Source organism: Clupea harengus, chromosome 3, assembly GCF_900700415.2.
Source record: "Clupea harengus chromosome 3, Ch_v2.0.2, whole genome shotgun sequence".
Classification (NCBI taxonomy): Eukaryota; Metazoa; Chordata; class Actinopteri; order Clupeiformes; family Clupeidae; genus Clupea; species Clupea harengus.
Window position 1 is genome coordinate 415,062 of NC_045154.1, and position 27,482 is coordinate 442,543.

Sequence of the window (27,482 nt, forward strand, 5' to 3'; positions counted from 1 at the left end):
ATATAGCACCTTTCATGCAAAAGAATGCAGCTCAAAGTGCTTTGCAATAGACAACGAGCCCTTCAGAGACACCTTGTACTCAAACTCAAAAGAATTCAGACAAGATTGCTAAGAGGATCCATTTACTGTTTGTCATGACTTGTTCAAGGCGGTGCTATCTCTTGGCCTGCTCATATGTGCCAAGAGATTCTATTGCTGCAGTTGCTATAAACTATTCTTTTGCTTGCTGGAGTATCCTGTGTTGTACCACCCATGTATAAACTATTCTTTTGCTTGCTGGAGTATCCTGTGTTGTACCCATGTATAAACTATTCTTTTGCTTGCTGGAGTATACTGTGTTGTAACTTAAGTCGCAATAAAACTTAATTGATTGCCTTCATTAAAACAGGGGAAATGGCATTGACCACCAACTTATCTTTTTCAAGAGTGCCACGTAGATGGAATGTGCGGATGTACCCAATTCAGGGATGGGGGGCATTAGGCATTCTTCTGGCATATTGGCATACTGATTCTCCAGCTACTGTCGCAGCCCACCTCTCAGCAAGACGCAACAAGGGAATTTCTCAAAGCACGTTCTTTATTAACGTTTTAAATTGCAAACAAAGGTATTCCAACAAACAGAAAATGGGGTAAACCCTCCGGCTTGCACCCAGTGCAACCGGCACCTTCCCCTCTGTCTCTCTCTCGTCAGCCCCGCTTCTCACTGACTGTTTTAAAGTCTTTGTCTGACTAGTTGGCACTGATCAGCAACTAGTCAGACAATCTACACCTGTGTGTCCAATTAGGGAATGGCCCGACCTGCCTAGTCCCCAGAACACCTCCCCAGGGTCCTAAAGCCTGCCCTGTATAGTCCTAGTAAGGGAAATCAGCCATGTTTAAACTAAGTGGGAGCCCAAGAGCAGCTTGGGCTACCACACTACTTCCATGGCATCTGAGATACTGACCTGCAAGTTGCTGCTGAGCGCCTTCACTCTCTGTTTCAGATTAGCCACCTTGTCTTCCAAGAGCGCCTTCTCCGCCTGCAGTTTGGCGTGCGCTCTGCGGCTCTTCTGGAGCTCTCCCATCAGGCCGTCATGGGCCTGCCTCATGGAGCTCTCCCTGCTCTGGGACACGCCCGCACCCTCTCTCACCTTCAGGAGCTCCTCGCTCAGCTCCTGTATACGCCCCTGTTTCACACAGAACAAACAAACAAGGCTGACTGCAGTCAGTTTTTTATTGCACGCACAACTCACAGCAACATACACGTGTTATATATATACAGTATATATGGAGGCGACCAGGACACACTACACACACACACACACACACTCGCAGGCCTGAGGTCGCCGTGAATTTTTGCTCTGCCTTTAACCCATCCCGGATCGTCCCTCCTCCAGGATCCTCCAGGAGCAGTGGGCAGCTTCTCAGCGCCCGGGGACCAAGTGAACCGTCCGTCTCGGTCAGGGACGGACAGGAGTGTTCTGTTCTTTTTGAACAGAACAAATTCAGCTCAGCCCAGAGAGAGAGAGAAAGAAAGGGGTAAATGGGACCCCCCCCCCCCCCCCCCCCCCCAAGCCCATATAAGGCATGGAGACACACACCTGCAACTCTTTGGTGTGTTTGTCAACAATCTGCTGAATATTGAAGTTCTCTTCTCTCTGTGTGACATTGGCGATGATCTGCTGCTCGGCGTGGGAGGTCATCTCGGCACGCAGCTCTTGAAGTGCCTTGCTCAAAGCCTGTCAGAAACATAGGTTTCATTGCAAAATACAGTATACTCAACTGCTAGAATTAAAACAAAATGTTACATACAGATCTTTTCCATTCTGATACGCTGATCTTTTAACACCTTACAATTTGCAAACAATTCATTTACTTTTGTCACCCATTTTTTTTTGGAACGCTACTAAAACAACCCGCCGTTAAATGATTCATTTGTTTTAGTTGAAAACCTTCATTAGTTTTGTTTTAACTTTTGATCTTTCTATCTTTTAATACAATTTAACACACTTGACCTTGGCTACGAAGCCTGTGTAGATACTAATTTATATACTACGCACTCAGCAGCTGCAAATCAAATGACACACATGATGACATATCAGCAGTTTTCGTAGAACAACAAACGTAGCAGCTAAAATAGCTGTGTCTGATGATTAGTTTCACTACTAAAGTATAGTAATATTGACAACAACCCTCTGTTGCTTCTCCTTGAGGCAGAGTTGAGCCTTCAGACTGTCCACCAGGTTCTTCATGGTTTGGCTCGGTGCGCGGACATTGGCCTCTCTCTGGGAGTCCAGCTCTGTCTGGAGGCAGTGCAGTTGATCGGCCATCTGAGCAGCCTGGGCTCGGAGCTCCTCCGCTTCCTGTTCGAGGGATCTCTTCTGAGCTGAGTGGTTCCCTTCCAGCCTAGAACAAAAGATCATTTCAGTAAAATGTTCTATCAGCATGCTAGAAAGATACATACATAACTTGATTTTCTATGGATAGTGATGGGTAGCAAATAAGTGTGAAAAACAAGCTGACCGCCAATCAGTGATTGCGAAAGAATAAATATTAGTGTTTATAACCGCTGATAAATTAAAATAGTAACGGAAAGCCAAAGATAAATCCTTCAACTATATTACCAGTGTCAACTGCAACTTTTGGGGACACACATTCACATAGCTCATAAAAAAAGAAAATCTAAAAAGAAATCTTATTATCTCCTTAGTTTCTCCAGAACGAAAATGAGATTAAAAGTGAAATTTAAGGCTGAGAGCTCCTGCTTCTATATTGGCCAAATTTCTCCTATGAAGCTAAAGGAGAGATTTCAACAGGCACACGTCATGCTCAGTTTTGACTAAATGTTCAGACATCTCAATATTACCCCCTCTGTTTCTCTCGCAAGGCAACGTTGGTGTTTGGGAATGGGGCACAAATATTCATAATGAAGTACCTTTCAATAAAGATCAAGCCTTTATTTGTTAGGACAGTGAAGAATGGACGGAGAGTGCCACACTTATGAACACCCGATGATTCTTACACGCAGAAATCACATGTGAACCCTGTTGCAAGACCCTTTCTGCAAACGGATCTATACTGGTTTTGCAAGTTAGATTGATAAATTAGGGCAAGTGTGTTCATATCGGAGCACAGTGAACTGCATGACAATACAGCATCGAAAACGTTCATTTGTGGAGTCAAATTGAATGGCTCCTTCAGGAACTGTGTTTTCTTTTCTAACCAGTTGTTTTCATCAGACAAAAACATAAAATGTGATCGAAGCCTAAAGTGTGTATAATGAATAAAAATATGATGTACTTGTCTTTGTCCATGTCATGCTTCCTGGTCTGGAGGTCCATGATATGTCTCTGTTTGTCCAGCTCTGCAGTCCTGACCTTCAGCTTATCCATGAGGGTTGTGAGAGAGTTTTCTTGCTCAGCCACAGTCTGCTCCAATTCAGCTAAACGTGCCAGGTGTTTTGTGGTTGGTATGGTGATAAAGGGTTTCTTCATTAAGTCCTGAAAAATACAACAAACAAGGCTGACTGCTGTCAGTTTTTTATTGCACAAACGACCCACTGCAACACACACGTTTTATATATGTAGGCGACACAGGACACACACACACACACACACAAACACACACACGCAACAATGACAATCAGACCATCTTTACTGTATACCACTTGAACTACTGTCTAAACTCCTGACATTAAAAGGTTTCTTACCAGAGCTGTCTGTTTAAGGTGACCTAATGAAGCTTCTGTAAGTGTTTCAAGCTTCTGCTGAAGAGTCTGCATGTCCTCTTTGTGCTTCTGTGCAATGTCTTCTTGTTCCTGTCAATGAGAAACCTGTAAATACATCTCAAAATATCCCTTCTATGCATGGAGACCTGAGAATGTGGAGATTAAGCCTAATGACAATCGAACATAAGAACGTACTTGTCTTGTTCTGGACAGAAGGTGCTGGTACTTCTTCAAGACTTCTTCTTTCTGGTTCAAGCGTCCCTGAAGGCTGTTTATAGTTTGTTGAGCCACTTTGAATGCTGGTTGGCTCTCAGGATTATTGTCCTGTCTGCTGAGGTTCGCTAAGATCTTCTCCTTTTCAGCAACTGCTGGCAAGCGGAGGCGCAGCTCATTAATGACCTTGTCTCGAGAGAGAACATTCTGCTCTGATTTCCAGAAGGCCTCGTCCCTCTCTTTCAGTTTCTGTACGGGGGAAAAAGCATTGGTAGCCATGTTGGATAGAGCATATGTTCCCTATAGTTTGCACTGTGTACATACACAACTGTGGTAATAAAGTGACATTTCAACCAACAAAAACCCAACAGAGTAAGAGTCCTGTCTGTCTAATGGACCGTACCTATTTCAGGCTCATACCCATTACTGGGATGACATTAAGAAGTAGTCCAGAATTTTTTATTTTTTTTGGGTTAAGTATGCTTTTATATAAAATGATCAGTTCAACTCAAGGTTATAAATCACCACTTAAATCAGAAGAGTTGATTTGACTCATGTCAATATGGATGCAATTTGAGAGGTTGTGCTGGTTTCACCTCTTCCAGAGAATTGCAGGTTGCTTGTTTTTCCGAAACAGCGCGGACAAGCTCCTTAATTTTTGTCAGAGAATGATTGAGCTGCTGGGAGAGAGGCAGGGTTGGATCCGGGAGGGCGCCACCTGTCTGTGAAGAACCCAAAGCACAGTAAGGGTGAATAATAATAATAATGCATCATAGCATATTACATTTTTTTTTTTTTTCAACTATACCTTTTGATGAGCATCATAAAGTTCATTCTGTTGTTTCTCAAAGTGCTCCATCTGGCGCTCAAACTCCACCTCCCTTCCTTCCCAAAGCAGCTGCCGCTCCTCGTGAAGCTGTGAAGAGTGTGTGAGCCGTCAGCATGTGTGTGATTACATCACTCCTCCGGGAACATTTTGGATGTCACAGCGCACAGAAGAATTGAAGATAAGTCAGAAAGATCAGAAAGATCAGATCAAATGTGCCCGATGGTGTGTGATTATGGATGACTGGAAATGAACAGGTACACCCAACAACTCTGTACCCATTGGCATTCGAGAGTGCATATTCTCTGGATCAAAATGATCCTCCACCACTTCACTTCAAATTCATCATGGGTTAGCTGAGCACGTTTGGTGTCGCCTCAACCCTGCTCTGCACACTGGCTGGTGGAGACGAGGGAACAGCAGTTCACTTTTGAACAGGAAAGCTGGGTGTCCTTACCCACCCTGAGTTCATCATCTAGTTCCCTTTAACAAGCTCAATCCATGGGTGACATATCTTGTGCAGTTTTATAGCTGGTTGGAGACTATTTTGGCTGTTGTTTTTGCATTTGATCAGCCATTGGCAGATAGACTAGTGGCTTACCTTTCTCTCCTGAATGTGATCATCCTCCAAGGCACTGATGGACCGTTCTTGTTCCTCTACCACATTTCTCAAGTATCTGATTTCCTCCTTCTGAATACCCACTTCTCTGCTGCGTTTCATCTCCAGCAGCCGGCTCTCCTCCAGTTTCTTGTGCCACTCAATCACCTAATACACAACAATAAACATAAACAACAACATGTTTGTGCCACTCAATCACCTAATACACAACAATAAACAACAACATGTTTGTGCCACTCGATCACCTGATACACAACATTACCAACAGGCCATGGATTCCAAGAATAACGAGCACAAGGAACACGTATGGAAGGACTAATGGTCGAAACAGAAAATGAATACAAGAATTTAAGTAGTGGTGACTGGGGGCCATGATGAGAGAGATTAACCAAAACAAGGAGTTCTTAGCAACAAATATGTTTTCTACAGTCAATCACACTAATGATTGAGACCCAGTTTGACCCGTACAGGTGTGGGTAGGGTATGCGTATAAATCATGTTTGGACACATCAAACAGTTGCTGAGTGATGATCTCACTTCCTGTTTGGCGGCTTCGCTGCTGATTTTGATTGGCTGTAACAGACACACACTTCACTCATTCTCTCCTCCCTCCACTCACTTTTTTTCCTTCTATCTATCCATCCCTCTTCAACTATTCTTACACTCCAGCTCTGTATCACTCCATTTTCTCTCCTTTCCAACTTCACTCTTTCTCTTCACCCTGACTCTTTTTCACTCTTCCCATTTTCCTTGTATTACTCTGTCCATCAATCCCCTCACTCGCTCTTTCACTCACTTATTTCTTCTGTCTCTTTCCCTTAATATCTCTCTCTTTCAATCACTCTATATCTGTTTTTTTAAGTCCTTTTTCTATATCTTACAACATTTAACTCCTCAATATCATTCATTTCTTTCCATCTCTCTTTCATTCACTCTGCTAGGGTGAGAGAGAGAAAACAGTTGACAATCACTTTCAGTTCCATAACGACACCTTAGCAACCACCTTAGCAACCACCCTAGCAACCACCTACACCACAATAGCAACACCTTTGCAACTGCCAAACATGCACTAGCGACATCCTAGAAACCACCCCAACTACCCTAGCAACACCATAGCAACCACATTGACTTCCATAGTGACACCGTAGCAACCACTCTTGCAACAGCCTCAACTGCCGTATCAACACCTATCAATACTATCTCTCTCTTTCAATCACACAGGAAGTGGGCTCATATCTCAGACAATCTTTGGTCAATTGACACGAAACTTGCTTTGAGTGCATACAACCGTGTCCTTGGCATAATGACATGAAGTTTCCATGGCAACTATGCCCTGCTGGGCTGCTTGAAGCTACATATTAATAGTGAATCGATTACATCAGTTTAACATAATGCACTGCAACTGGAGGGGTTGTAAATGGAGGCCTTTGTGTACCACTCAAACAGGTTGATGGAGATCATTTCCAAACACTGTTAATGACTTAAGAATATAATAATCAAGTGCCTTGTATTATTAATTACCTTATATGAATCATGTACTTATGTAAGCAGGAACATGGCTTTTCTGTGTTTCTGCGTGTGTGTAACTTAGAATATTAGGTGCCACTTAGTCTGCATATGTACAAGAGCATGTTTAGACCAGAGGTGATAAGAAGGTTCGAACTGTGCTTCTTCCGACCTTGTGCAAAACTTCCATCCTTGCCTCGGACGTCAGAAATCCACCACGTGGTTATCTCTGCTGAACGCTCAACTTCGGTCTATATAAACCTTGTGCGATGTGTTTGTCATGGCTTCACTTTCAGCCTTGTGCTGGGAGTGAGCCCGATTGCAATTGTTGTTTGTCTAATAAATATACTTATATGCAGCTCCAGAGTCCTGAGGTAACTAGGGTGAATTTTCACCTATCACAGGTCCTCCAGCACCTCATCAACAGCCTAAAACGTTTAGACTAACATTGTGCCCATGTGTATGTACATGTACATGAATCAGTCATACAAACCTTCTGAGCCCCTTTGGAATCCTTAAGAGTGGTTGTGAGGTCCTCCAGTCCTTTGAGTTTGAGCTCCAGCTCTTTGGCCTTGCCTTCTAAGCTCCGCCTCTGCTCTTCGGCCCGAAGGGCCTCCTGTCTCACCTGATCGCGATCCTCCTGAAGGTGCCTCATGGTCTGGAAAGACCTCTCCTGCTGCGCCAGGGGAAGCGCACCACAAAACTGCCTCCGCAACAACTGGATCGTCTGCCGAAGGTGTTTGGCCTGGCCGTGAGCACTGTGGCGGACGTACCACAGGGTTTTCTCCTTTTCGTCCAGCTGCTGTTCAGCCCGCAGCATCTGAGCCTCGAGTTTACGAAGCTGGTTAGTGGTGCTCTCCAGCCTACACAGAGCGGTTGTTTCACTTAATTGCAAGGCAACAATGTGCTGATAGAGCTTGGCTATGAGGGCCTTCTCATCCGACTGGGCCTGGGGGGAAAAAGGCAGGTAGATTTTTTTTATATAATTTATTTATTGAAGGAATTGTACAATACAGGTTATCTCAAGCATTTTTCCTCCATGTTTTCATTTTTTTTTTAAACACAAACAAAATTCCCCTTACCCACCCTCCCCATACACCTCTTGGCAGTTAGTATGTTCATAAAAACAAAAAACATTTCTCAGTCATGAATTCTCACAGCTATGCATCAATATTCTTACAAAACATAGGCCCTCATATGTCCATAACACAGTAAGTGGCTCAAATATAGTAAATATTTACAATGTGTCAACCATTCTGTGAGGCGATCTAATATCAATAGGAGAAAAAAAAAAAAAAAAAGAGAAGATAAATAAATAGGCAATGAATAGAAAGAAGAATAAATAAATAAATAAACGGCTAGGAAAGGATAGAGAGGGGGGAGGGTCTCATAGATTTTCTGTTAGCTAATTACTGTCTTACATCTTTGTGAAAATGATCATGATCATGTTTTTCTTTTTACTTGAAAAAAAAAAAAGCACACCAATACACCTAGCCCTAGCCCTCTGTTTTGTGTGGTCACTGGTTGAGGTAGGGGTAACCCAATTCTCTTTGGGATCGAGGGTTAGGCTTCCATTCATTTCAAGGTTTTGATCATGTACAAAGCACTCCCTGGCTTGGCGTCAGATACGATATTTTACACCCATATACTCCTGTGAGACTGTTCAGATTGTTGGCTGTTCCAGAGTCCAAATTAAAGTCTAAGGGTGACTGCTCTTTTGCAGTTTTGGCCCTCTAAACAAAAACTTTTAGCACACTGCCCGCGTTTTCAGCCTATATACAGTGTTCTGTAAATGTTTGAATGTGGAGTATGTGTAATCTAATACAATGTTGTTGGTTGCATAATAAAGGCTTATTTTGGGCATAATATACATCGGACAGTCTGATATATGACAAGCTAGCGGAGTTAGGTTTTCAAGGTTGCAAACTTCCAAGCCTTATTTGGCGTGACATTGACGAAGACTGATCAAACGTTTTGGCGTGAGATTCATTTATTTGGACGCTAGTCTGAGACAGAACTGAGGTCGATGACTTTGGGCATCTGGAAAAAATATCTTTGTGAGATATAGGATGACACCGATAGGGTTACAGCCTACATCACATTCTTTTATAAATAACATTGGCAGGGATGTTTATGGTGAAAAACTAGAGTCGACAACTTTCCTAACACCAAGCCCAAAATCAAGCAAGCGCAACACAAGACATAGCAAGAGCGCTAATAAGTTATTACTGACTAGTCTAACAGAGAGAAGGCAAGCATGGCATCTGACTTGCATCCTTTTGGCTGATTGTGTGTGTGTGTGTGTGTGTGAGTTTGAGTGAGTTTGAGTGTGTGTGTGTGGTTGTGTGTGTCTGTGTGTGTGTCTGTGTGTGTGTCTGTGTGTGTGTGTGTCTGTGTGTGTGTCTGTGTGTGTGTCTGTGTGTGTGAGTTTGAGTGAGTTTGAGTGTGTGTGTGTGTGTGTGTGTGTGTGTGTGTGTGAGTTTGAGTGTGTGTGTGTGTGTGTGTGTGTGTGTGTGTGTGTGTGTGTGTGTGTGTGTGTGTGTGTGTGTCTGTGTGTGTGTGTGTCTGTGTGTGTGTCTGTGTGTGTGTCTGTGTGTGTGTGTGTCTGTGTGTGTGTGTCTGTGTGTGTGTGTCTGTGTGTGTGTGTCTGTGTGTGTGTGTCTGTGTGTGTGTGTCTGTGTGTGTGTGTCTGTGTGTGTGTGTGTGTGTGTGTGTGAGTTTGAGTGAGTTTGAGTGTGTGTGTGTGTGTGTTTGTGTGTGTGAGTTTGAGTGAGTTTGAGTGTGTGTGTGTGTGTGTGTGTGTGTGTGTGTTTGTGTGTGTGTGTGTCTTGTTCGATCTCTTTCTCAGTTGCTCTCCTTTTCTCTTCATTGTGTCCTCTGTCAATGTATGTGCTCATTTGTTAAGCCCTTTGGATAACCAATGTGTATTATTTGTATACATAAACCTGCCGTGCCTTACAACTTTACGGCCTGTACCTTAGGGAAAGACTCAATGTAGTTCTAGTAGTTCAAGAACAAGTCCGTTATAGGAAAATCCGCAAATTAACATAACGTTAATAGGTCAACCGCAGAAAATAATGCATGTTCAAGGTGGTTATGTGGCCGCAACACGAAGCAGAGTGCCGTGTCTAGGGCCAATGATTTTCCGCGATAACGGAAAACGGACGGAATTGAACTGGAATTGCAACTTTCAGACGGAAACATCATTTTGTGCATACAAATCGCCCAAATTCCCCTATATTTTGGGCTGCAAGGCTATATTTCTTTCAAATAAACACAACAACGATTGCAACGATGAACAAACATTAATTAAAGAACAAAACCACTGAGAAAATGTCACGTCTGCGCTGAACTCCGCTCCGGCCACGCCCCCCTTTTTAACGGTTGACCCACACGCCTCCGCTAAAGCCACATTCAGTCACATTCACGCGCTAGTCTTCCCAAACCCAAGAAGGACACATATTATTCACTAATTTTAAGCCATCAATCTACCTCAGGGTGAACAAAAACGGAAAAAAACGGAATTCACGAAATGTGAAACGGAAAATGCATTTTTTTTTCACGGAAAATCATTGGCCCTACGTGTCATCCATGATCCCTTAACTAATGTACAACATATTTGTGCAAAATCACATGGAATCGCATACCAGGTGTATTTTGATCTTTAGAAGTAGTAGGAGCACGCCCTCTCACCTGGTACTCTAGGGTCTGTCTCCTCAGCGCTTCAATTTCCTTTTCTCTGGACAGCTGCCTGGCTTCCAGTGCAGACACCTGCATTTTGGCCACGTTGGCTACTTCCTGCAACCTGCAGAAAATGAAAAAGTTAAAAGTTATTTCAAAACCAGTTCTGGAAGTCTCATGATCGGGATTTATCATTTTGAACCACATCCACACAAAGCTCACTTGGAGATCTCCATCTTCATCTCAGCCTCTGTCCTCTCGTGATCAGTGATGCACTTCTGGTCGCGGTCGTTCACAGCCGCACTGACGCTGTTGGCCAACTCATCACGCAGCTCCTGCTCCACTCTCTGGGAATCCAAGTTCTGCTTGGTCACCTGGTCACCCAGACATACACAAAGAATTAGTCTCAAAAGAGCAAAAGGTGCACTTTCCATTTACATTACATTTACATTTAGTCATTTAGCAGACGCTTTTGTCCAAAGCGACTTACAATGTATACACATTTTACATTTACACTGATGGCACACTGCACATCAGGAGCAATTAGGGGTTCAGTGTCTTGCTCAAGGACGCTTCGACAGGGAATCAAACTAGCAACCTTCTGATTACTAAACGACTTCTCTACCACTGTACGACTGTCGCCTCACTTTCCATCTTAATTGGCATGTAAGATTTGTTTGGTGTGCAACAGTTGCTCTGTTGCTGCATTCACATATTATGGAGTCCAAGCACTGGAATATTAAATGTTGCCAAGATGTCCATACAGAGAATACTGTGCTTAGCTTCTTCTTATAGCTAGCAGCCAGGTCTAGTCGTTGTGTGAGAGGTGTGGCACCCTGTCCAGCAAAGTTACATGCTGTGGCAGTGGCACAAACGCCATTATCTGTATTACAAGTCAGTGTACCTCCAAAATGATTCTGAAGCTGTTATTTCAAAGGTCAAATTGTTACATAATGCTGCTTAAACCCCTCATAGTTACTACCTAAGTATGATCAGTTCGGTGAAATATGTGACACCTCTGTCATTTTGTCAATAATTTGCATCTCTCTAAATCTGGAACTCACAAGCACAGGGGTAATCACACATAATACATTTAAGTTTTGAATTAATCATTTTTTAATGTAATGTAAATAAGTGTTTTTGCTGTATATTAATCTAAAGCATAAATATTTCTATTAGAAATACTGATTGAGAAAATATGTGTACGTATCGCTTCTGCTTTAGGCATGTAAATTTGCATTTGCAAATGATCATTACAAAAACACAAGAATGTAGACCCCCATCCCTTTCAGCATTATATTTGTATACAAAGCGAAAACCAAAAAGAAAAGAAAAAAGAAAGCAATCACAAAAAAAAACACACAACTTTGATCTCTGAGGAGGTTTCAAACAGCTCCTGCCGTTTTCATCCAAGCAGCTACCGTGTGGCCGTTGGACACTCTAAGCCAGCCATACACTGCACATTAATTAGTCATTAAGCCATACACTGCACATTAATTAGTCATTAAGCCTCGGATGCCAGAATATACTGTAATACATATAGCTGTCCTGTGACAAGACTAGTCAACTGTTTGAGTTTGCGGCAGTGGTACAGGAGGTAAAGAAGTCGTTTAGTAATCAGAAGGTTGCTAGTTCAATTCCCTGTCGAAGTGTCCTTGAGCAAGACACTGAACCCCTAATTGCTCCTGATGTGCAGTGTGCCATCAGTGTAAAATGTAAAATGTGTATACATTGTAAGTCGCACATATGTAAGTCGCTTTGGATAAAAGCGTCTGCTAAATGACTAAATGTAAAAAGATGCCCAAATAACCTGATAGACAAACTTACCTCCACAAATTTGTTCTCCAGGTCAAGATTGCGTTGTTCCACTTGTCTTAGAGAATCGCGAAGCTGCTCGTACATCCTCTGGGCGTGCTCCGCCCTCTGCCGCTCGTTCAGCTCCTTCATCTCCAGAGTAGCCATCTTTTTAGAAACAGACACTATTTCACCGTTCGTCATCGTCGCCTTTTCAGCCCTGCTGTCATCTGTGGAGTAAAAATCATGTCGTCATGTTATGATCGGCGCCACAGTACTACAGTTCACTCCATCACATATGAACACACACACACACACACACACACACACACACACACATCACAGTACACACACACACACACACACACCACAGTACCACAGTTCTCTCCATCACATATGAACACACAAAAACACACACACACACACACACACACACACACACACACACACACACACACACACACACACACACACACACCCCACAGTTCTCTCCATCACATATGAACACACACACACACACACACACACACACACACACACACACACACACACACACACACACCACAGTTCTCTCCATTAGTACCACACACACACACACACACACACACACACACCACAGTACCACAGTTCTCTCCATCACATATGAACACACAAACACACCACAGTACCACAGTTCTCTCCATCACATATGAACACACACACACACACACACACACCACAGTACCACAGTTCTCTCCATAAGTACCACACACACACACACAACCACACAGACACAGCCACAAACACACACACACAACCACACATACAACCACACATACACACACACACACACACACACACACACACCACAGTACCACAGTTCTCTCCATTAGTTCTACCCTCTTTAGTTTCATCAGTGCTTGTTACCAACTATATTAAATAATAACTTTAATAATTGTATTTTTATAGCACCTTTCCGACTAGAGGCCAAGGTGCTTTACACAATATAATAACATAATTCAACAAAAATAAATAAACAGAAACAAGTAAAACATGGGTATAAATCTAAGAATGATAAAGGACATATAATGGATACACAGGTAAAAAGGTTTAGATCAATTTATTTAATATTAACAATGAAGAAAATGCACTCCTTAATGCACTCAGTTGACCGATACAATAACCACGAGGCATCAGGCAATTTTTTGTATAAAAATGAGCTTTGAGAGAACAGTTAACGGCCCCTGGGGGGGACGCAGATGGGATATTATAGTGAAGGCTGTTCCAGAGTTTTGGGGGCCAAATCAGCGAAGGAGCGATCATCCTTCCATTTGAGTCTGTCTTCTAGAACAACCAGCACACCTTGATGAAGTTATCTGAGCGGCTTCACAGGACTATAGAGGTCGAAAAGTGCCGATCTAGAATCTGGGGCCAAGCCATGTGGAGCTTTGTATGTAAATCAGCAAAACCATTAACAGATAAAACTGGTCTGATGTTTCTTGGATGATAAAAATCACTTTTTTTAGTATGTAGTTCAAAAGGACAAAATTTGAATCAAAGATCCCTTCCTATGTTCAAGCATGTGGCCCTAACAGAAAGGTTATAGCAAGTGTGGCTAAATGTTTAGGAACAAAAGACTACTATTTCAGTCTGGATTTAACATAACAATCTGTAGTCATCTGAACTTTGACCCTCTAACCTTGAGAGTGTGTGTGATCCCACGCTTGTTCCAGCACGTGGATCCTCTCCCTGTTGATATGCAGTTCTTTGTTGAGGGCGCTGATGTGTTCATGAAGGGACACATTCTCTTGCTAAGTTAGAAAAGACAAGAAGACATGTAAAGACACATTTTTTATAACTCATAAAAAGGCTTAAATCACAAGAGAGTCATGATTTACAGAACGATATGCTTTTTTTTCTACCTGTAAATGTTCGAGCGCAGTGGCCCTCTGAACGAGATGGTTGTCTTTCTGCAGGAGGTCTCTGTATTTGACCGTTAGGTTGATGTACTGTTTGTGGGCTTTCTCAAGTTCCGGGGAAGGGACGCTATTATCCAGAGCCTTCTGGAGGGCAGCTATTTTGAAAACAGCCATGTCCTTTAAAAATTGAGAATTATACATCTGATTAGCATCAGCAGTTTTAGTACAAGCAGAAAATAAAATGTAATTCAACCTTTTTATTTACTTAAATTAAATGACCCACATAGAATGCTCTGAAAAATAATAAAAACATACCTTATATCTTTGTAAGTAAGACATCCTCTCAGTCACAGACATTTCCATTTTAACAGAATCATCTTTGAGCTTGTTGTTCTCCTTCCGGAGGTGCTGCTCCAGTTCCAGCAGAGTGGTGCAGTACCTGGTGAGGGACTTCTCGTTCACGCGGAGCACGGTCATCTTTCGAGACGCCTCCGAGATCCCTCTCTTGATCTCTGTGGGGTGCTGCTCTAACACCTCAAGCCAGTGCTGCGCAGAAACAGATAACACATGCTGAAGTGAGAGACCGTTTCCCCCCGTGCTACAGAAATATTCTTACTGCTACATGACTCACGCTACATGATTCTTACTGTTCAGCATGAATATTGGACAAGAGCTTGCTTAGGTCCGCACCATGGGCGACCGGGCCTTTTGCTCGGCAGCGCCGCGCTTATGGAACAGCCTCCCTGACCACCTAAGGGCAACGCAGACGCTGGACTCCTTTAAAGCTGGACTAAAAACATTTTTATTCAGGAAGGCATTTCTGGCCTTGTGTTAAATCGTATGTTAAAATGTTAAAATGTTTTCTATTATGCTTATGTTAATTCATTTTTATTTTATTGTATTATTATAGTTAGTTTTTAATATGTTGGCACTCTGAGATTATTTTGAATGAAGAGTGCATTACAAATAAAATAAATTATTATTATTATTATTAGGTGAACCATATAGTGTGTCTAAGGTGCTGATCACACTGATTTTTTGTGTGTGATTTGACCTCCAGAGTTTCAGGGTATAATTCATGGACAGCTGTAGAATTTGTTTCTTAGCTGGCTCTAAATCCTTTAAATTTGTCAACAAATGCATGTGTTTTTGAATGTTACAATCTGGAATTGCATTCCACATAACTCTGGTAGCATGCAAAGCTAATGTAACCAGAACAATGAGCACCTGGTTATAACACAAGTATGCTGTGGTAGGGATGCAAATAAACTTTTTTGGTCTTCCGGCAAAAGAGGCGGGTATATGGTGGAACTCAATATTTTACTAGCCACTATAAATAGATTTAATTCTTGGTAATTGTGTATATTACAAATGGTATACACTGACTCCACAAGCTCCATCTACTGTGGGAATATAATGTTTAGGATTGAGAAGCTACTGAGTAGAGGTCTGTGTCACTAACTGAGTAGAGGTCTGTGTCACTTACTGAGTAGAGGTCTGTGTCACTTACTGAGTAGAGGTCTGTGTCACTAACTGTTAATAACAGCAAATAAGGAACAGAGACAAAATCCCCACCAGTGGCCAAAAGTATTTGACATCCATTCCATTTCAAAAGCAGACAGTCAGTCAGCACTGTTCACACTCTCTTACACACTATGTCTTCTTGATCACCGCTAAATGATGTATAAATCTATTGCAGACGCATTAAAACTCATTTGTAATGTTAATAGTTGCAATGCAAAGCCAAGTGCTTCCCATTAACAGAATCCAGAAGGAATGTGGGTACAGCAGGCATGAAATTAGCATGGAGGAGGAACACACAGTCTCACGTTCACTCCACTCTCGTTACTTCTGACCGTGAGAATGAAAGATGATGAACACATGAAATTAGCATGAACACACAGTCTCACGTTCACCCCACTCTTGTTACTTCTGACCGTGAGAATGAAAGATGATGAACTCAGCATTTATAAATGAGGGCCCCAGTCATTGGGACTGTTGTTGTCAAGATTAAGAGTTGGGAACTAAAGTAAAGGTGACAGTGGTACAGGAAGTAGAGAAGTCGTTTAGTAATCAGAAGGTTACTAGTTCGATTCCCTGTCGAAGCGTCCTTGAGCAAGACACTGAACCCCTAATTGCTCCTGATGTGCAGTGTGCCATCAGTGTAAATGTAAAATGTGTATACATCCTTGTAAGTCGCTTTGGATAAAAGCGTCTGCTAAATGACTAAATGTAAATGTAAAACAGTGTTAAATACGTGGCCTGAAACCTTACTCACAGTGAACTCTTTGATCTTCACCTCATCCCGCTCTCGCTGCTCTTCCAACTTATTCTTTGCCTCCTTAAGTGACTCTCTCTCCTTCTGCCACGCTTCCCTCTCACTGGAATCAAGATCAGCAGAAGTTAACATGGGAAATCAAATCTAGAAGTAGGTCATCTTTTTTTCAATTTTAAGAGACTTTCTTCTGCCAAAAACAAAACCTTTGATATTCTTCATATAGAAGACCTTGCTGGTGCCGAATCACGGCTAGTTTTCTTCTGTACTCCTTTAAAGCCACCTGAAGTCGCTTGCATGTGTCTTCTTTATCTTTAACCTCCTAAAAAGAAAATAGGTAAAAAAGTCAGTCATACAAAATACAACTTTGAGTAAGGACCAAACTGCTGGAATATCCAGACCTGAAAGGATCATGTCCTTTCGTGAATGTATACAATGTTTTAAGAATAAAAACGAATGTTTTTAACATACCAGCAGAAGATGAACAGCATAATCATTCAAAGAGCTGATGGCATCCACATTAGATGGTGTCAATTCCTCAGGAATGCACACAGCCTTAAAGACTGCTTTGGTCTCATTAGATTTCCTCAGTGTTTCTAATTCACTCTCCAAACGCATAACCTACCAAGACGCACACAAAAAAAATAAAGCAACAATTACCGTTGACTTAATTCAAAATGGCACCCTTAGCACAAAGTCAATCTGTCAAACTAAATTGAGTGAAGAAATGATGCAGTGGTTGTGTGACGTAAACGGTACGTTGTGGGAGTACCTAAACAACAATGAAGAGTGACATGAAGCCTCAGTATTAGGTGCAGTTACACAGCTAGTGAAGTAGGAATTTGAACAAAAGAATTGACACTGTGTATTGTGTTAAAAAGCAGAGTAACACTACCCCTAAAGCGTGTACTAATATATGTATGTGCTATTAATATAATTAGTATATATTACAGCATCTCTCACATCTCACAGGATGTCTTTTTGCTGCCTTTTTTTGCACTACCATAACCTCACTTTAAAGTAAACTTATGCTGCTGTACATGTATCTGAATGTTTATAACTATATGTATATGTATATCTATATGTCTTGTCTTATCTGTTGTTGTGCGTGTGCACTTATATGTTTCACCGTGGGAGAGTGGGAAACGTTTTTTTCGATTCCTTTGTATGTCTTAACATGCAAAGTAATTGACAATAAAGCTACTTTGACTTTGACTTTGACATATATATTACAAGAGGTCTCCAAATGAAATACCTTTTCACTGGCCATTACCAGTTCCCTCAGAGTCTGTGCTGCGTCGTCCCTCACACCTCTCATCTCCTGTCTCAGTTCATGGTTCCGGCCTGTTAAAGTGTCCACCTGCATCTTCAGTTGCAGACTGGACTCGGGAGCTCCTTCTGTGTTTTTCATTTCTAAAGCCTTTAGATAGATAGATAGATAGATAGATAGATAGATAGATAGATAGATAGATAGTTTATTAATCCCGAGGGAAATTTAGGTCATCCAGTAGCTTATACACATACACAAATACACTTATACACTTATATACCTCACCGACATTCATACATAAAATCACATATATACATACACATAGGGAGAACATAGTGTGTTACCAGGCACAAATGCAAACAAACGAGCCATAATATGAGTGTCCTCCTAGCGGGTAGAAGCTGAGGCTACGCCATTATATAGCCATGTTAAACTGGTAAACTATTGAGACTGTTATCAACCATATATATATATATATATATATATATATATATATATATATATATATGGTATATATATTTCCTAAATTTCCCTCGGGATTAATAAAGTATCCATCTATCTATCTATCTATCTATCTATCTATCTTATAAACTCATAAATGTCAAAGAGTGAGAAGCTTCCACTACAGCAAGAGCTGAACTCACAGTCACCAGCCTCTCCAAACAGGGAACACTAATGGTGTGTGTCCTCTGCTGGTTGTCCTGTAGAGCCCCCAGGATCTCCTTGATGCCTTCTTCCAGGTGCTTATTTTCATTTAACATTTCATTGACTGGGAGGTAAACGGGAGTTTAACAGATAATCAGTTTACATAATAAAATTCATATTTAAAACACACACAGAGTGGAACTTACATTTGGCCTTAAATTCAGATGATTCCTTTTCTTTCAGTTCCAGTTCGATCTGTTTGTTATTAAGCTCCATTCGAAGATGTTCATTCTGTGGAGTGTCAATCAAAAAAAGATAGAGTTTACAAATGAATTACAAGTTAAAACAAATGCTGTTTGTTGATTACATTGTTGATTAAATTGATTCCTACTGCTCTGGCTGTAACAAATGATGTTTAAAAGAAAGTATGTATGTTCAAAAGTTGTTGAAACAGAACAAAATTGTTCATTGTGGTTTGAAGTCATAGTGTAATACACAGTAAGACAGTCAGTGGCCTCGTATACTACCAGTCAAACATTTGTGCACCCCAGGTTTTCACTACCTTTTCATTTGTATTCTCGTTAAGCTCTGTTAAACTGTTGCCTGACACTGAAATGTTAACTTTAACTGTGTGCAGAAGACTGAGGGAAGCAGAGCTGTAGCAGCTAGATAGACTTGCATGGGGAACACTTTCCTTCGAACTTTCCTTGTGTCTTGGAAGTAGATTGAGGCCTACCAGTCCTGTTCTTGACCAGCACCACACAGCCAGTTAATAGGATGCCATTGAAGACATGCACTGTTACACACTCTTTTATAAAAAAAGTGTTGTAATGGACACTTCTCTTATTTGGCTAATATTTTCATCTTAAGTTGTAAGTAAGTAAGACATTTCTTCTTAACTCTTTCTTAACTGCGTTCAGGAATGAGGAATCCATTGTTGTCCAACTAAACCGAGGCAGAAAATGAAATGGCACATACCACACCAGCACATTTTCTACAAAAGGTTGGCTGCAACAGAATGCAGAAAGAGATTGCATTCAGGTGTTCAAAATCATCAACATAAACATAGTTTCGCAACCTCCCATATCGTAAGGGGCGTCCCTCTCTACCTTTAAGAAGCTTTTGAAGACCCAACTCTTCAGAGAGCACTTCCCGTCCTAACTGGCACTTCGACTAGTGCCTAACTTGCAATTACAGCGGTTACATTTCTGCACTTCTTTCTTTCTTTTTTTTTTATTTCATTTTGTTATATTTCTTATGTAAAGTAGTATTTATTTATTGTTGCACCAGGTTCTATTGCTCGTAGCTTGACTATTCTCTCCCTTGTACGTCGCTTTGGACAAAAGCGTCTGCTAAATGACTAAATGTAAATGTAAATGTATGGACTCCCCATTCATGTAGGTTACTGGTCACGGCTGCTCTTGCTTCCACTGGGATATCTCTTATTGCCAGTATATCTACACGGTCACCAGTAGCCCTGTGTTATGTGAAGGGACCGGCATAGGTCATAAGAATATGCCATAGTCAATAATTCAATGATATTATACCTAGTTATAATAGCATGCAAACAGTTCCTGGGTGAATATACTCTTGGGCTGACCTGGGGAGTGAGGTGTGATATTAGACTCACCTTCCCCCCCCCCAGGTCGAGACAAAGAGCCCGGCACCCATGGCCCATTTGAATAGACGGTAACACCCCTAAACTCAGCTTTTAAGAGCAAATCCTACAAGGAATAGATCAGATGAGCCTGAGGTGAAGCTATGAGTGGACGTTCAGGCTTTGTCTCCCTTGGTTGGCCACCACTGTATAAGATTAAAACCTGGATCTTGACTGACTGAAACCTAAGACTGAATCTTCAATAGAGTGTATAAATTATATACCATCATATGTGAATGAATCCATTTGGATGTCCACGCTCTCCTGTTGACCCAATGCTCAGCTTAACAGGCTTCACCCTGCTGGCCAGTTCTGCTGGGGTTCTGAATCGACTGCACCACATAACCCACAGTTTGTTCCCAGGACAATTCTAAGTAAAAAAAGCTATGTGAAGGATACAATTGTGATCTATTAAACGTTGAATACCATAGTAATGTAAGCTATGCATTTTTCGTTTCCGTACCTAGCTCAGAAGTTGCAAATGTGTTCCATAAGATGGGATTCTAATTTGCCTTCCCATTTTTCTTTTTATTACCCTGTCCATCAATTCCCACTCTTTCTCCTTCACGATCGGGTTTCTCTGACTTTCTTGTCCTCCATCTTTTCCTATCCAATGTTCTCCATCATTCTCCTTCCATCTTCTTTGCTTCTTTCTCCCATGCCGTGTACGTGTTCCACCCTATCCATCGCTCCTTCCTCTCCCATCTCCTTCCTCTCCTTCCTCTCTTTCACTCCTTCTCTCTCCCCAGAACCTGATAGGTTTATCTATCTCTCCTCAACTCCTCTCTCACACTTTCCATCACACTGCATCACTCCATTTTCTCTCCTTTCCATCTTTACTCTCTTCAGACTTTTATCCTTCCAAACCTCTCCTCTATCATCTCTCCTTTTTCTAACTCAAATATATGCCGATCCTTTTCCTCCCTCTCTCTATCTACAGTGCCCTCCACAATTATTGGCACCCCTAGTGAATATGAGCAAAACAGGCTATAAAAAAATATGTCTTTGCTGTTTATCCTCTTGGTCTCTCACTCAAAATATTCACAAAAATCTTGCCTTTTCATTGAAGTAAAACTATTGAAAGAAAAAAAAACTGTTGACATTAAATAAATATTTTTCCCCAAAACATGTGTGCCACAATTATTGGCACCCCTTAATTTAATGTTTTGTGCAGCCTCCCTTTGCCAAGATAATAGCTCTGAGTCTTCTCCTATAATGTGTGATGAGGTTGGTGAACACATGGCACGGGATCTGAGACCATTCCTACATACAGTATCTCTCCAGATCCTTCAGATTCTTAGGTCAACGCTTGTATACTCGGCTTCAGCTCTTCCGACAGATTTTCTATGGGGTTTAGGTCAGGGGACTGTGATGGCCATGGCAAAACCTTTATTCCGTGGTCGGTGAACAATTTTTGTGTTGATTTTGAGGTGTGCTTTGGATCATTGTCCTGCTGGAAGGTCCAACCACGGCCCATTTTAAGCTTCCTAGAGGGGGCTGTTAGGTTTTCATTTAATATCTGCTGGTATTTGATGGAGTTCATGATACCATGTCTCCTAACAAGATGTCGAGGGCCTTTGGAAGCAAAACAGCCCCACAACACCAAAGATCCGCCACCATACTTCACATTGGGTATGGGGGTCTCTTCTGTATGGCTATCTTTCTGTCTACGCCAAACCCACCTTTGATGTTTGTTGCCAAAAAGCTTTATTTTGGTCTCATCTGACCATATAACTCGGTCCCATTGAAAGTCTGACTTACATTTGGCAAACTGTAGGCTCTTTAGTTTGTTGTTGATTGACAGCAGAGGCTTTTTTCTGGCAACCCTCCAAAACAATTTGTGGTGATGGAGGTGGCGTCTGATGGTAGTTCTGGAGACTTTCTGAACCCAAGACTCAATTTACCTCTGCAATTCTCCAGCTGTGATCCTTGGAGATTCTTTTGCCAGTCAAACCATCCTCCTCACGGTGCGTGGGGTCAATTTACAGATAGGTCCTCTTCCAGGCTGATTCTTAACATCTCCTGTCGCTTTAAACTACTTAATTATTTCCATGATAGTGGAAATGGGTATTTTCAACTCTTTAGAGATTTACTTGTGTCCATTTCTTGATTTGTGCAGCTCCACAACTTTCCGTCGCACATTGTCACTGTGTTCTTGGGTCTTTCCCATAGTGATGAATGACTAATGGAATTTGGCCTGTGTCACCTCATATTTGTTCGCCAGTGGAACAGGAAGTCATGGTTGACCTCTTAAGAGTTCCTTATCAAACAGGTGAACTTAAAAATGTAAAACATGACTGGAAATATACTTCAGTTAGATTTTAATTATAAGATTTTTCTAGGGGTGCCAATAATTGTGGCACACATGTTTTGGGGAAAAATATTTATTTAATGTCAACAGTTTTTTTTTCTTTCAATAATTTTGCTTCAATGAAAAGGTAAGATTTTTGTGAATATTTTGAGTGAAAGACCAAGAGGATAAACAGCAAAGACATATTTTTTTATAGCCTGTTTTGCTCATATTCACTAGGGGTGCCAATAATTGTGGAGGGCACTGTATCTCTTTTTCACATTTTCACAAATAGGACAAACTACTCTGAGCCCCTTCATCATCAATGGTCATGAAATGTGTTGTGCCTCATCTCCAGACCATGCTGTGAAAAGCTGTTCAAAGAATTTTGATTTGTCAAACCGTTTCTAGTTGTGGGCGAATGAAACTTTAAGGCATGTCCCCTATTGACATAACTGAAATAATCTCAAGAGCCACTTTTGCTATACATTTTACATTTTGAGTGACTGCTAATTGTGTGTAGTGTTTTGAAAAACAAAACCATAAAAATCGTGCTTAAACAATCGAGAAAAACTGTAATGTTCCTTTTGCTTTTATTTATGTAAAGCATATTGAATTGCCTCTGTGTGTGAGATGTGCTATATAAACTAACTTGCCTCACCTTGACTGTACTTAGCAATATGTTAACATATGTTATGTGAACATGTCCTGAAGTATAAACTGGCTGGCTCAACAAAAATGGTTGCCAATGGGCAATCAAAGAAGCAGCCTATATCTGTGGGTGAACTCCAACTATACATTGATGTATGTCCAAGAACCGTTACTTCTATAATGTTCAAATTGTATTTGTCTTTTTTTTTATATACATTTCCTAAAATTCCAATAATCTGGCCACTGGACCACTTCTAATTTCACAATTCTAAACAGCTTGGATGCTGATGATGTTGTTTGAGGCTATAGTATTTATTTGTTTGCTGTGCAAGCACTATTATTTCCTTCAGCAATTTTTTTTAAAGTTTTTAACTTAAGCAAGTTTTTATTTCATATCCAAAACTGAACTCAATGCCTTAAGTGAACATACAAGTAGGCCAAACCAATCATTTCTAAAAAATAATTAAATACAAAATAAAGATGGCAGACTAAATCTCAGACAGAGACCTAAAGTCTGCCAAGCATTATTTGAAGTCAGTTATGGCAAAACCTGCATGCAGCACCTGCATCTCACACACGGCAACTTGTTTGAAAATAGGTCCACACAGACAAGACAGACATTCTCCTTCTCATCTGAGGACTCCTCTGTAATGTTAACGTCATAACGTCTTATTTCATCCCAAATTCTCCCAGACAGTTTGATCCCTGTATGCACTGGCCTTTTATCCCTCAGGCCACATGAGAGATGCTTTAATGTGGCGTGTAGCGAAGGGAGAGCAGGGTCACCCTACCCGGACTCGAACCCAGGTCTACAGGGTGCCAAACATGCTCTCTGACCGCCACACCAAAGAGCCCGGCTCAGTGGCATGGCAGCCAGAGAGCATATTCAACCGTAGGGACGATCACATCGTCACATGGCGCCACTTTGGAATGATCCAAAGTAAATGTCTGCTGACCAAGTGATGTGATGTACTCTCCCAGTTTAATCTCTAATTCAGGGGGGGGGAAACCTGCCAAGGCTTTGAATAGTCAAAACACCCATCTGCCCAGTTTAGCTCAATCTCAAAGATAGTTCAAGGTGAGACTGTATTTAAGTATCAAATCACACACTAACAATATATAAAAAGTTCAAACTGTAAATACCCTAGATGTAAAACCTGGGTGATCTTGATTAAAAGGTAAACAAGATGTTGATTCAGGGGGCGGTGCCACAACATGTATCTCTATCAGTATTGTGATCGTGCCCCTAGTTCTGAAGGAATGAATAGTGTTCACCCATTTACCCATGTGACAACCTGCCCCCCCCCCCCCCCCCTCCATTGGAAATGAGTGAGGCCCATGACACAACATGCATGTAAACATTGGTGTCTATTTACCATGTGTAACATACTAACAAAACATTTCAATTAAAAAACATATATTCATTAACATTTCAATTTCAATCACCCTTGTCTTCTAAGAAAGTAAGTAAGACTTAATAGTCAAAATAGAAAAAGCAGACATACCATTGTTTTTATGTGGTCATCGGTGGATGCACCTGAGGTCTCTCTTGGAGTGTAGATATTAGGCATAGGTTCACTGCTCATCCCTGAGTGAGATTAGTTCATTACACGATTGGATGCATCATGCATCGGTTTGGTTCATTAGAAAAGGAAATATCTAGAATATCTAGCATAGAAACACCTAAATAATACGCTAACCTCAAACACAAGACTTAACATCGTGACGACTTACCTTTTTCCTTCACCATGGCCCTTAACTGCATCTTGAGATCAAGTCTGTCCTCCTCGAGTCTCTCTATCTGTGAAAGGAGACGGAGAATAAAACACCTAAAACAATAAACGCTATTAGACAGAACAACAAAAACAACAAATGAACAAAACTAACATTACCTCTTTCATCAATACTTGATTTTCTGCTTTATACTGCCTTTGCTTTAAAGCCTTAGACCTTCGAAATTCAGTCAAGTCCACTTCTTCCTCTTGGTTGAGACCTTTTTCAAATAAAAAGGACATTACTGTAATTCTTTGAATGCAATATACTGGAACATTTACATTTAGTCATTTAGCAGACGCTTTTGTCCAAAGCGACGTACAAGGGAGAGAATAGTCGAGCTACGAGCAATAGAACCTGGTGTAACAATAAATAAATACTACTTTACATAAGAAATATAACAAAATGAAATAAAAAGGAAAAAAGAAGTGCAGAATTGTAACTGCTGTAATTGCAAGTTACGCACTAAGCTAAACCATATCTATATAGAGTCACAAATATATTGTACTGCTCCTTAAATGAAATCCAGAGTGAACAGAAAGACCAGGCCAAAATGCTTTGAACTGACCCAGTCTCTCTCTCAAGGCCTCGTTCTGGTCCAGCAGGTCGTTCATCCTCATCTCTAACGTGTTGATTTCTCTGGTCATGGCTCTGGCCTCAGCGTCTCGTATCGCCGTCTGGTTTTTGCACTCTTTGATCTCAGCTATGGCAGCTCCCAAGCCATCTGTGCCCTGAAAATCAAGCATGACAGCGACAACAACTCAAAAAATAAGAACTTCTCTTGAAGTTTGTCATAGTATGACAGTGGAGATCTTCTTTACATTTACATTTAGTCATTTAGCAGACGCTTTTATCCAAAGCGACTTACATATGTGCGACTTACGATGTATACACATTTTACATTTTACACTGATGGCACACTGCACATCAGGAGCAATTAGGGGTTCAGTGTCTTGCTCAAGGACGCTTCGACAGGGAATCGAACTAGCAACCTTCTGATTACTAAACGACTTTTCTACCACTGTACCACTGTTCATGACTTTCTCGAACTTACAGACTCATAGACTCTTAATAAGAACAGTTGTCATAGTATGACACTGGAGATCTTCTTCATGACTTTCTTTCTTTAACTTACAGACTCATAGACTCTTATGCGAGTGAGGGTGTCGCTGAGCTCCTTGTCCTTGAGTCGGGCATCTTTCTCGGCTAATTCTGCTTGGTGCTCAGCCTCCAAGGCCTTCCTCTCCGCTGCGGTGACCTTCGTCTGGAGTCCCTCCATCCTGCGCAGCTGCACAGCAGTGAGAGGACCTGGTGGGATTGTTTTGCATCTTGTGAATATCAGAATGCATGAGTGGACAATAACTATTATAATATGGTATGGTGTTTAGGAACGTCAACAGGGAAATTCTGATCATGTTTATGCGTGTTACACCATTTACATTTACATTTAGTCATTTAGCAGACGCTTTTATCCAAAGCGACGTACATATGTGCGACTTACGATGTATACACATTTTACATTTACACTGATGGCACACTGCACATCAGGAGCAATTAGGGGTTCAGTGTCTTGCTCAAGGACGCTTCGACAGGGAATCGAACTAGCAACCTTCAGATTACTAAACGACTTCTTTACCTCCTGTACCACTGCCGCCCCTAAACTATAATAACTATTATAATATGGTATGGTGTTTAGGAATGTTAACAGGGACATTCTGATCTGATGTTTATGCGTGTTACACCAGAACTTCTTTGACCTGAGTGACATACAACTGGGGCAAAGTACCTCTCTCTTTCCTTAAGGGTTTCTTCAGTTCTTCAATCAGTTCTGTGTTTTTCTCCATTTCATTTGTGTATTGCTCCACTTGATCACTCAGCATCTTGATTTGGTGGTCCCTTTCTTGAACAGCCTAGTTGAACCACATTATTATTAGGATTGGACTTCCTCAAGACAAGACAAACATGTGAATCAAAATAAAGGAGTAATACAAAAACTACAACTCTCAACTAACAAATGAAAGACATTTAACAAAATGTAGATTAACAAATAGATTAACTAACTATGAAATACTCACAGCACATAGCTCATAGATAAGCTGAAGCAGCAAAGTATGGAAATCAGAGACAGAAAAAAAGAGACAAACTAATGTGAAAAAATGAACAGAGAAAGGGCATCATGAGATGTCTAGATTAAATCTACTCCAGTTTCAAGAGAAATTATTTTGTTGTTTTTTTTTTGTTTAAAACTAGCAAGCAAACAAGCTCACAGTCAACAGATTTTCCTTGCAAACACTAACAACAACAGCCAGACACTGCTCAGACACTGACACTTGTTAACTGTATGTATTTCAGCCATTTGAAGACATTATAACAGCTGTAACCGTTGCAAAAGCATATATTACCATCTCCACCCTCCCCTGCAGCGCTACATAGTCAATAGCCTGGTGGGCTAGCAGAAACAACAGGGGTTTCTACCCCTGGGACTGGGAACCATCAACATGAAGAAAAAGAAGCTAAAGCTAGCTACCTATAAAGAGTGAACTCAAACAGACCTGCTGGAGAGCTAATAGGTTGTTCTTATCGGTGTCCATTTGTGATGCCCTCAGTTTGTCTCGCAGTTCCCGATTCATCCGTTGGTATTCCAGGACCTCGTCGTCCTTCTCAGATAACACTCTCTG

At 41.2% G+C, this 27,482-nt stretch overlaps 1 protein-coding gene across 1 annotated transcript in view; it reads right to left on the reverse strand.

The window, feature by feature from the left end:
• The window catches only part of cep290 (centrosomal protein 290), a 63,338-nt gene that overhangs the window by 19,028 nt on the left and 16,828 nt on the right, over positions 1-27,482 (reverse strand). Inside the window, exons 10-38 of the mRNA XM_031561725.2 lie at positions 27,357-27,479; positions 26,591-26,714; positions 25,940-26,112; positions 25,373-25,535; positions 24,924-25,024; positions 24,766-24,832; positions 24,524-24,619; positions 18,640-18,744; positions 18,433-18,557; positions 17,774-17,938; positions 16,990-17,139; positions 16,725-16,840; positions 16,522-16,624; positions 14,559-14,789; positions 14,247-14,420; positions 14,024-14,135; positions 12,379-12,575; positions 10,774-10,925; positions 10,564-10,675; positions 7,364-7,819; positions 5,347-5,511; positions 4,728-4,835; positions 4,516-4,641; positions 3,902-4,168; positions 3,689-3,796; positions 3,280-3,479; positions 2,172-2,385; positions 1,581-1,718; positions 945-1,166 (exon numbers count right to left, since the gene is read on the reverse strand). Coding sequence (XP_031417585.1) covers positions 945-1,166; positions 1,581-1,718; positions 2,172-2,385; positions 3,280-3,479; positions 3,689-3,796; positions 3,902-4,168; positions 4,516-4,641; positions 4,728-4,835; positions 5,347-5,511; positions 7,364-7,819; positions 10,564-10,675; positions 10,774-10,925; positions 12,379-12,575; positions 14,024-14,135; positions 14,247-14,420; positions 14,559-14,789; positions 16,522-16,624; positions 16,725-16,840; positions 16,990-17,139; positions 17,774-17,938; positions 18,433-18,557; positions 18,640-18,744; positions 24,524-24,619; positions 24,766-24,832; positions 24,924-25,024; positions 25,373-25,535; positions 25,940-26,112; positions 26,591-26,714; positions 27,357-27,479 — 4,593 coding nt within the window. The remainder of the gene's footprint in view (positions 1-944; positions 1,167-1,580; positions 1,719-2,171; positions 2,386-3,279; positions 3,480-3,688; positions 3,797-3,901; positions 4,169-4,515; positions 4,642-4,727; positions 4,836-5,346; positions 5,512-7,363; positions 7,820-10,563; positions 10,676-10,773; positions 10,926-12,378; positions 12,576-14,023; positions 14,136-14,246; positions 14,421-14,558; positions 14,790-16,521; positions 16,625-16,724; positions 16,841-16,989; positions 17,140-17,773; positions 17,939-18,432; positions 18,558-18,639; positions 18,745-24,523; positions 24,620-24,765; positions 24,833-24,923; positions 25,025-25,372; positions 25,536-25,939; positions 26,113-26,590; positions 26,715-27,356; positions 27,480-27,482) is intronic.